The 12,469-nt window shown below is 42.6% G+C and overlaps 2 protein-coding genes and 1 pseudogene across 2 annotated transcripts; all 3 read left to right on the forward strand.

Annotated features, from left to right (window-relative positions):
- Positions 1–568: 568 nt before the first annotated feature.
- LOC146287780 (protocadherin gamma-A11 pseudogene) lies at positions 569–3,568 on the forward strand (annotated as a pseudogene).
- Positions 3,032–6,345, forward strand: LOC146287781 (protocadherin beta-16-like). The gene has a single exon (XM_084698745.1). It carries the CDS (start codon positions 3,640–3,642, stop codon positions 6,136–6,138), a length of 2,499 nt encoding a protein of 832 aa, XP_084554871.1. The 5' UTR covers positions 3,032–3,639; the 3' UTR covers positions 6,139–6,345.
- A 3,231-nt stretch (positions 6,346–9,576) lies between these two features.
- Positions 9,577–12,326, forward strand: LOC146287782 (protocadherin gamma-A11-like). The gene has a single exon (XM_084698712.1). It carries the CDS (start codon positions 9,855–9,857, stop codon positions 12,324–12,326), a length of 2,472 nt encoding a protein of 823 aa, XP_084554838.1. The 5' UTR covers positions 9,577–9,854.
- The last annotated feature ends 143 nt before the right edge of the window (positions 12,327–12,469 follow it).

The following is a 12,469-nucleotide window of genomic DNA, read 5'->3' on the forward strand; positions in this document are numbered from 1 at the left end:
TATCTTGAATAGAGGCTTTACTGAACACAGCGTGTCTGCTGTTCTAGAGTCTTTCACACGTTATTCATTAAAAGTTTTACCAATGATTTTCATAATAGGCTTGTTTCCTTTGTAATAGACTAATTACCGATTAATTGTCAACAATCACGTTGCATAAGGTGTTGGTAAATCTTTATATTTTGTTTGATATACTGCACATAGTAATGAAACATTATTTGACATGAAAGCCCAGATCTTAATTTGCATCCATTAAAACATACCGTTAGACTTCAAAGTCATTGACGTCAAATACATTTCAGGCTTTGCACATCTTTCATCTTGGTGGACTCACGGAATAATTTGAGTCTGTGAGTGTCGTATTTTGAAACTGTATTCTGCAGTTTTAGTAAAGTACACAGAGTGTCGCTATCTACCAGCAAGTGATGTTTTACGGTTCTCTCCACCCACTTATGGGCGCAGACTTCGTGAACGTGGTGATTAAGAATAGTGGTGTTTTTGTGATTCAGACGACGAAGTGTAGTGTGTATTTTTTTCCTGGATAAACCAGTGTAGTAGCAATAACTATAGGAATTGTCTACATATTTCTGGATAATGGAATACCTGGGCCTCTCAGTCTCTGCACCGATGTTTTGGCTGGCTTTGTTTCCTTTGCTCTTGCGCAGCAGTTATGGAGATGTGACCTATTCTATTCCGGAGGAGATGAAACGCGGGTCGGTAATAGGAAATATAGCCAAGGATCTGGGACTTGATGCTAAAGGACTGTTGTCTCGGAAAGCTCGCTTGGATGTTGATCGTAGAAGCAAACGGTATTGTGATATTAATCCTAAAACGGGTGAACTGATTGTCGCAGAAAAAATTGACAGAGAGGAGCTTTGCGGCACGAGGCTTTCATGCTCCCTAAAATATGAAATGATCCTAGAAAACCCATTAGAATCACATAATATAATTTTGCAAATACAAGATGTCAATGACAATATTCCACAATTTAGCGAAGATTTTGTGAAATTTGAGATCAGCGAGTCAGCAGACAAAGGCGCTCGCTTTCCTCTAAATCAGGCACATGACGCAGATATAGGCCTGAATTCTGTGCAAAGCTACATATTACAAAGGAACGATCACTTTAGTTTAGCTGTCAATGGTATTGCTGGAGGTGAAAAGCAGAGTGAACTGGTTTTAGAGAAAGAGTTAGATCGAGAGGTAGAGCAGGAGTTGACGTTAATACTAACTGCTCTTGACGGAGGGACTCCGCAGAGATCCGGTACTGTTGTAATACAAGTCACCGTGCTTGACGCTAACGATAATAAACCCGTGTTTAGTCAGAATACCTATACGGTTAATCTGCCTGAAAATTCTCCCATAGGTTCTGTCGTAATGACGGTCTCTGCTACAGACGCAGATGAGGGGTTAAACGGGGAAGTAACGTACGGATTTGGTCCGATCTCAAACACCGTGAAACAATTATTTTCCCTTAATCCAAAAACAGGTGAAGTGATCATAATAGGAGAGATCGATTTTGAAATTGAGTCGTTTTATGAATTCAGTATCCAAGCCAAAGACAATTCAGGTCTAAGTTCTTTAGCTAAAGTTAAGATCGATATTAGAGACGTAAATGATAATGCCCCACTTATTTCACTGAAATCTGTGACCAATCCGATCCCTGAGAATGTGTACCCAGGCACAGAGGTGGGCATCATTAATGTGCAGGATGAAGACTCTGGAGTCAATAAACAGGTCCGCTGCTCCATCCAGCAGAATGTTCCTTTCAAACTTAACCCCTCCATTAAAAACTACTATTCCTTAGTAACTACCAGCGAATTAGACCGTGAGCGAATATCAGATTATAACATAACTATCACAGCTGCTGATGAAGGGTCTCCACCTTTATCCTCCTCAAAGACTATTCATCTATCTGTCTCTGACATCAATGACAACCCTCCTGTGTTTGAAGAACAATCTTACAGCGCCTATGTGAGTGAAAATAACAAGCCTGGCTCCTCCATATGTTCTGTTACTGCCAGAGACCCAGACTGGAGACAGAACGGCACAGTGGTCTATTCTCTAGTGCCCAGTGAGGTCAACGGTGTCCCCGTGTCTTCATATGTATCCATTAACGGAGACACAGGGGTGATCCATGCTGTGAGAGCATTTGATTATGAACAGTTTAGGAGCTTCAAGGTCCAGGTTGTAGCCAGAGACAACGGTTCTCCTCCACTCAGCAGTAACGTGACTGTGAGCGTCTTTGTAGCGGATGAGAATGACAACTCTCCCCAGATATTATACCCTGCTCCAGCAGGGAACTCCTTGATGACTGAGATGGTCCCCAAAGCTGCTCTGGCAGGGTCCCTGGTTTCCAAGGTGATAGCTGTGGATGCTGACTCTGGCCAGAACGCCTGGCTTTCCTATCAGATTGTGAAATCCACCGATCCGGGACTTTTCACTATCGGTCTCCACAGTGGAGAGATCAGGGCCCAGCGGGACATTTCTGATTCTGACGGTATGAAGCAGAACCTTGTGATATCTGTGAAAGATAACGGACAGCCCTCTATGTCAACAACCTGTGCTGTTTACCTACTGATATCAGATAACCTGGCTGAGGTTCCAGAGCTGAAAGACATGTCTTACGAGGGGAAGGATTCTAAACTAACTTCTTACTTGATCATCGCTCTGGTGTCCGTCTCCACCTTTTTCCTGACTTTCATCATTCTCATTCTGGCCGTGAGGTTTTGCCGCAGGAGAAAACCTAGACTGTTGTTTGATGGAGCTGTGGCCATTCCCAGCGCGTATTTCCCTCCTAACTATGCAGAGGTGGATGGAACAGGAACGCTGGGGAGTTCTTACAATTATGACGCTTACCTGACAACGGGCTCACGCACCAGTGACTTCAAGTTTGTTAGATCTTACAATGACAACACGCTGCCAGCTGAAATGACACTAAAAAAGAGTCCAGATCATTTCCTGGAAGGAAGTATCACAACACTGAACACAGCAGGGGAATCTAACGAGGTAAGATCCCTTCATAAAGATCCTGTATGTGGTGGATACAATGAGCAGGGATACAGCTGCAGTATGTGCAAATGTTAGTTTATTTAGTTATTTTTCAAATGTTACTGTTTGCTGCTGTTCTATACAATCGTCTTCATACCGTCTTTTGAGATTCATGCCAGTTTCAGAACCATGGCTTTTGGACAGCTCCTGCGTGTCTCTTTCATCCCAGTGAACATTGTGATGCTTCTTTGAACTAGAGAAAGTCCTGAAGTGTGTGTGTGCGTTATACATAGCGTTTTGTTGTCATTTTGAATTAAGAGTTACATCAATTAACTCATTTAGATGACTTGCGTTTAAAATACAAAAGAGAAATGCAAGGCACTTTCAACGTGGCGCTGATACGTCTAAACATGAAGTGTGTGGGTTTTGCACGCAGATTTCTGCAGTTTTAGTAAAGTACACAGAGTGTCGCTATCTACCAGCAAGTGATGTTTCATGTCTCTCTCCACCCACTTATGGGTGCAGACTTCGTGTACGTCGTGATAAAGGCAGTGGTGTTTTTGTGATTTAGACGTCGAGATAGAGTGTGTATTTTGCCTGGATTAGCCTGTATAAGAGCATCACATGCAGAATTTGTCTACATCATTCTGAAGAATGGAATACCTGGGCCTCTCTGTCTCTGCACCGATGTTTTGGCTGGCTTTTTTTCCTCTGTTCTTGCGCAGCAGCTATGGAGATGTGACCTATTCTATTCCTGAAGAGATGAAACGTGGATCGGTAATAGGAAATATAGCCAAGGATCTGGGACTTGATGCTAAAGGAATGTTGTCTCGTAAAGCTCGTTTGGATGTTGATCGTAGAAGTAAACGGTATTGTGATATTAATCTGAACACGGGTGAATTGATCATCGCTGAAATCATAGACAGAGAGAAACTTTGCGGTACGAGACTTTCATGCACCTTAAAGTATGAAATGATTCTAGAGAATCCGTTAGAATCACATAACATCGTTTTGCAAGTACAAGATGTCAATGACAATGCTCCAAAATTCGGGGAAAACTTTGTCAAATTTGAGATCAGAGAGTCAGCAGACAAAGGCGCTCGCTTTCCTCTAAATCAGGCTCATGACGCAGACATAGGCCTAAATGGGGTTCAAAGCTACACATTACAAAGGAACGATCACTTTAGTTTAGCTGTTCACAGTAATCCTGGAGGTTGGAAACAGAGTGAACTGGTTTTAGAGAAGGAATTAGATCGTGAGGTAGAGCAGGAGGTGACGTTACTACTGACTGCTGTTGACGGAGGGACTCCGCAGAGATCCGGTACTGTAGTTATACACGTCACTGTGCTTGATGCTAACGACAATAAACCTGTGTTTAGTAAGAATGTTTATGAAGTGAATCTGTCTGAAAACTCCCCTATAGATTATGTTGTAACCACTGTGTCTGCCACTGATGCAGATGAGGGGGCAAACGGGGAAGTGACGTACGGATTTGGACCAATTTCAGACGATGCGAAGCAATTATTTTCCCTTAATCCAAAAACAGGTGAAGTAAGTGTAATAGGAGAGATTGATTTTGAAACAGAGTCTGTTTATGAATTCAGTATCCAAGCCAAAGACAATTCAGGTCTGAGTTCTTTTGCAAACGTCAAAGTTGATATTACAGATGTTAATGATAATGCCCCAGCAATCTCTCTTAAATCATTGACCAATCCCATCCCTGAGAATGTGTTGCCAGGCACAGAGGTGGGCATCATTAATGTACAGGACGAAGACTCTGGTGTCAATAAACAGGTCCGCTGCTCCATCCAGCAGAATGTTCCTTTCAAACTAAACCCCTCCATTAAAAACTACTATTCCTTAGTAACTACCAGTGAATTAGACCGTGAGCTGATATCAGATTATAACATAACTATCACTGCTACTGACGAGGGCTCTCCACCTTTATCCTCATGTAAGACGATTCATCTATCTGTCTCTGACGTCAATGACAACCCTCCTATGTTTGATGAACCATCCTACAGCGCCTATGTGAGTGAAAATAACAAGCCTGGCTCCTCCATATGTTCTGTTACTGCCAGAGACCCAGACTGGAGACAGAACGGCACAGTGGTCTATTCTCTGGTGCCCAGTGAGGTCAACGGTGTCCCCGTGTCTTCATATGTATCCATTAACGGAGACACGGGGGTGATCCATGCCGTGAGAGCATTTGATTATGAACAGTTTAGGAGCTTCAAGGTCCAGGTTGTAGCCAGAGACAACGGTTCTCCTCCACTCAGCAGTAACGTGACTGTGAGTGTCTTCGTAGCGGATGAGAATGACAACTCTCCCCAGATATTATACCCTGCTCCAACAGGGAACTCCTTGATGACTGAGATGGTCCCCAAAGCTGCCCTGGCAGGGTCCCTGGTTTCCAAGGTGATAGCTGTGGATGCTGACTCTGGCCAGAACGCCTGGCTTTCCTATCAGATTGTGAAATCCACCGATCCGGGACTTTTTACTATCGGTCTCCACACTGGAGAGATCAGGGCCCAGCGGGACATTTCTGATTCTGACGGTATGAAGCAGAACCTTGTGATATCTGTGAAAGATAACGGGCAGCCCTCTATGTCTACAACCTGTGCTGTTTACCTACTCATATCAGATAACCTGGCTGAGGTTCCAGAGCTGAAAGACATGTCTTACGAGGGGAAGGATTCTAAACTCACTTCCTACTTGATCATCGCTCTGGTGTCCGTCTCCACCTTTTTCCTGACTTTTATCATTCTCATCCTGGCCGTGAGGTTTTGCCGCAGGAGGAAACCTAGACTGTTGTTTGATGGAGCTGTGGCCATTCCCAGCGCGTATTTCCCTCCTAACTATGCAGAGGTGGATGGAACAGGAACGCTGCGGAGTTCTTACAATTATGACGCTTACCTGACAACGGGCTCACGCACCAGTGACTTCAAGTTTGTCAGATCTTACAACGACAACACGCTGCCAGCTGAAATGACACTAAAAAAGAGTCCAGATCATTTCCTGGAAGGAAGTATCACCACACTGAACACAGCAGGGGAATCTAACGAGGTAAGAACCCTTCATGGAGATCTTGTCTATGTGGTGAATAAAATGAGCAGGAAGTATTGCTTTTTGTTCAGTTTTACTGCACTGTAAGTTTGTTGAGGAAACACATTCCGGTTTCAGCACCTCAACACAGGGACAGCTCTTTTTTGTTTCTGTCAATGTAGTTAATTGTTGAAGCACCATCACACCCTCGAGGACTATCCTGACGTCAGAGGACTGCTGGCAGTGTCTTTCACGACATAGATCCCCACTGTCGTTCTCTCTATGGCACTGAGGAAATCGGTCTCAGCCATTTCCTGGTCAAAAGAAAAGATAAAATTCTTTAATGATAGATTCAGAATATTGTCACTTAGCTTGTAAACAATCCAACAGGGTAATCAATTCTACCTTCAGCAAGGACAAACCATATTTGAAAATAGTAAAAAAAAACGTAAATAGATCCGATGCCCTACTGTTAATGACCTCCGTCACAGGCAAAGCCGCTGCAGGACGGAAGGTAATGTTTTCTCTACAATTTTTTCAATTAATTTTATATGACCAAGAGGGACAGTGTACATTCATGAACATTAAAATGTAAATGCACCCAATTATAGACAAAAAGCTAGTTTACATTGGCAGTCTTCCTTCTGTGTGTTTGAATGTCGGTCTGTATGTGTGAACAGGATTAAGCGAAAACTACCATCCCGATTTGTATGGAACTTGGTGAAGGGGTGTAGCATGGGCCAACATAACTCTGACCATGATTCGTCATTAGGCTCCTTAACGATCACTGCAAAAGAGCTGCAGTTCCTGTGCAGAGACAGGAGAACCTAGCATAACAACCATCTCTCCAGCTCTCCATTGTAGCCAAATCCCACCTGAGAGGTCACGACAGCTAGTCAGACTCGTTAGATCAGAGAGGTATATTAACATCGCATCGTTTGAGTATCGTAAAAGTTGAGACTTCAGGACCCCGGGTTCTGGACTGGATGGAGTGCTACAGAGATGGCGTTCTGTCAGTCTCCCATGTATGCACAGGAACACTGAAGCTATGTAAGAGTCTGTCTTTTTAGTACAGGTTTACTGTGCAACACTAGTTCACTCCAATGTTAAAACTTTGCTAAAACACATGATTACCGAGATCAGATCGTTTTTCATCGCCGTAGGTTTTGTGTTTTGAAATACATGCAAGTGAATGTCAGTGACTGAAAGAACCTCCATCAACTGTCTTGACGTAAATAGTCCACACAACAATAATGGCAATTGCAACTTCATGTAATACTCACCACAAAAACTCAGGCCCACGGTTACAGAGCTGACTCCAGGTGACAATGTAGAGTGTGAGAAAATGTAAATCTGCAGCAACAGAAAAACACAGTATCATGCAAGCAATTTCTCCCCTGTGTGAGTATCTGAATGTTGGTTTGTTTGTGTGTGAACAGGATTAAGCGAAAACTACCAGCCCGATTTGTATGAAACTTGGTGAAGGGGTGTAGCATGGGCCAACATAATTCTGACCATGATTCGTCATTAGGCTCATTAACGATCACTGCAAAAGAGCTGCAGTTCCTGTGCAGAGACAGGAGAACCTAGCATAACAACCATCTCTCCAGCTCTCCATTGTAGCCAAATCCCACCTGAGAGGTCACGACAGCTAGTCAGACTCGTTAGATCAGAGAGGTATATTAACATCGCATCGTTTGAGTATCGTAAAAGTCGAGACTTCAGGACCCCGGGTTCTGGACTGGATGGAGTGCTACAGAGATGGCGTTCTGTCAGTCTCCCATGTATGCACAGGAACACTGAAGCTATGTAAGAGTCTGTCTTTTTAGTACAGGTTTACTGTGCAACACTAGTTCACTCCCATGTTAAAACTTTGCCAAAACTCATGATTACCAAGATCAGATTGTTTTTCATCACCGTAAATTTTGTTTTGAAATACATGCAAGTGAATGTCTGTGACTGAAAGACCATCCATCAACTGTCTTGACGTAAACAGTCCAATAATGGCAATTGCAATTTCATGTAATACTCACCACAAAAACTTGGGCCCACAGTTACAGAGCTGACTCCAGGTGACAATGTAGAGTGTGAGAGAATGTAAATCTGCAGCAACAGAAAAACACACGAGAGCTTCACTTAACCAAACTTAAGTTAGCCTACACATGGATGTAGAATTCCCATAACTCAACAATACTCAACAAAACACTCCTATTTAACAATTCTCTGCATTTTGCCAGCTCCACAATCAATTATCTAATGAGTTAACATGCTTTTATCAATTTTGTACAACACTAACATTGAGCAAGTGCCTTAGTTTTTGGTAAAAAAAATTCCTACTGACCTAGCTAGCTATCAGCTAACGTTATACTGAGGTAAGAGGGAAAAAAAATAGAATCTTGATTCTGATGGCCTATAAAGCAACACATTAGAGTCATGCAGGTCATAACATTAACCGAATTTTAGGATGGCAAATGGCAGATTTAATTAACTGACATTAAATAGCTAGCTAGCTGAGCTCTAACTCCTGAGCTAGCTATAGTCACTCTAAATAATGCTAACGTCAGCTGGCGATTTGCCTTCAGTTTGGTCTAAGTCAATTCCGTTTAGACAAAAAAAGGTTGTAAAGAACATATCACGCACTATATCAGCTTAGCATTCACATTACCTCTGAATCTCTTTGTCTCTTCTTTAGTCAGTATAATTCCTGAATACTTTAACTTCTGCAGCAGCTCCTCAGTTGAAAACGCCATTCTTGTCCGGTTTTCGCGCCAGGTGCGGTAGTGACAGTTGGGAGAAGCTACAACCACTGCGCATGTGTGAACTCCCACTTGTGTTACAAATCCTACCGGCCTTTTTTTTAAACCTATGAGGCAGGCTTGGTGACAATGCATGCATTGAAGTCATTAAAGGAGCACTGGACCAAAAACTTACTGTAAGTCGCTCTGGATAAGAGCGTCTGCTAAATGACTAAATGTAAATGTAAATAGATATTTCTGTCCTGCCAGGGGAAGCATGGGTGCATGGGTGGATTTACAATAAATTACTTTTGTATCTATACATACAAACACTATACATACAAACACTAATTAGCTACTTAAAACAACAATTGTACATAAAACAACAATTTTTAAGAAAACTCAATGACCACTGATTTCACATGCATTTCCTCATTATTATTAACCTGACAAAATCTGTAAAATATTACCTCCCATGTTATGTAAAATTACAGTTGAATCTGTACAATTACAATGAATTGTTACTAAATAAACATAATATCTATGTAATCTTAAATAAAGGTAAACACCTGTAATGTTAAGGGTGTAACATTTATTTTACTGCAAATATTGGTAAATCCGCACGCATATCATTGTTTTGTGGAAAAAGAGGAAATATCTGTAAAAAATACAGTGCATTTCATGGTAAAAAAAACGGTTATTTTTTACAGTGTAGCCTGTAATCCGGAAGTCCGGAAATGCGGAAATGTCTATATCTTCCTCGGTATAATTGCAAATGAAACATTACTTGTTGATTTCAGTTATTACTGAGTTTCTGCTGCACTTTCAACTTTTCAGATAGGCTGCCACTTATTATTGACCCTGTTAGTGTGGTAGTGGTTCACGTTTTAATGCAGTTTTAGTAAAATACACAGAGTGTCGCTATCTACCAGCAAGTGATGTTTCAAGTTTCTCTCCACCCACTTTTGGGGACAGACTTCGTGTAGGCTACGTCGTGAAGAGAACATTGATATTTTGAGTCATTTCAACGTCGAGGTAGTGTGTATATTTCGCCTCAATAAACCTTTTTAAGACCATACAATTCAGGACATGTCTACATCTTTCTGGAGAATGGAATACCTGGGTCTCTCTGTCTCTGCACCGATGTTTTGGCTGGCTTTGTTTCCTCTGCTCTTGCGCAGCAGCTATGGAGATGTGACCTATTCTATTCCTGAAGAGATGAAACGCGGGTCGGTAATAGGAAATATAGCCAAGGACCTGGGACTTGATGCTAAAGGACTATTGTCTCGGAAAGCTCGGTTGGATGTTGACGGTGGAAGCAAACGGTATTGTGATATTCATCTGAACACGGGGGAATTGATTGTCGCCGAAATAATCGACAGAGAGAAGCTTTGCGGCACGAGGATTTCATGCGCACTAAAATATGAAATGATCCTAGAGAACCCTTTAGAATCACATAACATCGTTTTGCAAATTCAAGATGTCAATGATAATACTCCAAAATTCGGTGAAGACGTTGTGAAATTTGAGATCCAGGAATCAGCAGTAAAAGGCGCTCGCTTTTCTTTAAATCAGGCACACGATGCAGATATAGGTCTGAATGCTGTACAAAGCTACTCACTACAAAGAAATGAACACTTTACTTTAGCTGTTCGTAGTAATCCAGGAGGGGAAAAACAAAGTCAATTGGTTCTAGAGAAGGAATTAGATCGTGAGGTAGAACAGGAGGTGACGTTGCTACTTACTGCTCTTGACGGAGGGACACCGCAGAGATCCGGTACTGTAGTTATTCACGTCACCGTGCTTGATGCTAACGACAATACACCAGTATTTAGTCAGAATGTATATGAGGTGAATATGCTTGAAAACTCCCCGGTAGGATCTGTTGTAATTACTGTCTCTGCTACAGACGCCGATGAAGGGTTAAACGGGGAAGTGACGTACGGATTTGGTCCAATTACAGATGATGCAAAGCAATTATTTTCCCTTAATCCCAAAACAGGTGCAGTAATCATAATTGCAGAGGTCGATTCAGAAGCGGGTTCATTTTATGAATTCAGTATACAAGCAAAAGATAACTCAGGCTTAAGTTCTTCAGCTAAGGTTAAAATTGATATTACTGATGTAAATGATAATGCCCCAGTTATATCTATTAAATCTCTGACCAATCCCATCCCTGAGAATGTGTTGCCAGGCACAGAGGTGGGCATCATTAATGTACAGGATAAAGACTCTGGTGTCAATAAACAGGTCCGCTGCTCCATCCAGCAGAATGTTCCTTTCAAACTAAACCCCTCCATTAAAAACTACTATTCCTTAGTAACTACCAGTGAATTAGACCGTGAGCTGATATCAGATTATAACATAACTATCACCGCTACTGACGAGGGCTCTCCACCTTTATCCTCCTCAAAGACTATTCATTTATCTGTCTCTGACGTCAATGACAACCCTCCTATATTTGAAGAACCATCCTACAGCGCCTATGTGAGTGAAAATAACAAGCCTGGCTCCTCCATATGTTCTGTTACTGCCAGAGACCCAGACTGGAGACAGAATGGCACAGTGGTCTATTCTCTGGTGCCCAGTGAGGTCAACGGTGTCCCCGTGTCTTCATATGTATCCATTAACGGAGACACGGGGGTGATCCATGCTGTGAGAGCATTTGATTATGAACAGTTTAGGAGCTTCAAGGTCCAGGTTGTAGCCAGAGACAACGGTTCTCCTCCACTCAGCAGTAACGTGACTGTGAGCGTCTTTGTAGCAGATGAGAATGACAACTCTCCCCAGATATTATACCCTGCTCCAGCAGGGAACTCCTTGATGACTGAGATGGTCCCCAAAGCTGCTCTGGCAGGGTCCCTGGTTTCCAAGGTGATAGCTGTGGATGCTGACTCTGGCCAGAACGCCTGGCTTTCCTATCAGATTGTAAAATCCACCGATCCGGGACTTTTCACTATCGGTCTCCACACTGGAGAGATCAGGGCCCAGCGGGACATTTCTGATTCGGACGGTATGAAGCAGAACCTTGTGATATCTGTGAAGGATAATGGACAGCCCTCAATGTCAACAACCTGTGCTGTTTACCTACTGATATCAGATAACCTGGCTGAGGTTCCAGAGCTGAAAGACATGTCTTACGAGGGGAAGGATTCTAAACTCACTTCCTACTTGATCATCGCTCTGGTGTCCGTCTCCACCTTTTTCCTGACTTTCATCATTCTCATCCTGGCCGTGAGGTTTTGCCGCAGGAGGAAACCTAGGCTGTTGTTTGATGGAGCTGTGGCCATTCCCAGCGCGTATTTCCCTCCTAACTATGCAGAGGTGGATGGAACAGGAACGCTGCGGAGTTCTTACAATTATGACGCTTACCTGACAACGGGCTCACGCACCAGTGACTTCAAGTTTGTCAGATCTTACAACGACAACACGCTGCCAGCTGAAATGACACTAAAAAAGAGTCCAGATCATTTTTTGAAAGGAAGTATCACCACACTGAACACGGCAGGAGAATCTAACGAGGTAAGAACCCTTCATGGAGATCCTGTAGGTGGTGATTAAAATGAGCATAAATGCAGCTGCACATTTTGTCTAACCGCATAACAATCAGCTAAAATTAATAGCTTTTCTATCTATTTGGCGGACTGCATATTGAATACATTGAGGACAGTTTTTTATATGTCAACATGATACATTTATCTTGT

The sequence above is a fragment of the Hypomesus nipponensis genome, chromosome 5, assembly GCF_054491055.1.
Source record: "Hypomesus nipponensis isolate SF chromosome 5, ASM5449105v1, whole genome shotgun sequence".
NCBI lineage: Eukaryota > Metazoa > Chordata > Actinopteri > Osmeriformes > Osmeridae > Hypomesus > Hypomesus nipponensis.

What these genes read in the sequence shown, in the direction of transcription:
- LOC146287781 (XM_084698745.1), top strand. Translation starts at nt 3,640, where the DNA reads ATGGAATACCTGGGCCTCTCTGTCTCTGCACCGATGTTTTGGCTGGCT.
- LOC146287782 (XM_084698712.1), top strand. Translation starts at nt 9,855, where the DNA reads ATGTCTACATCTTTCTGGAGAATGGAATACCTGGGTCTCTCTGTCTCT.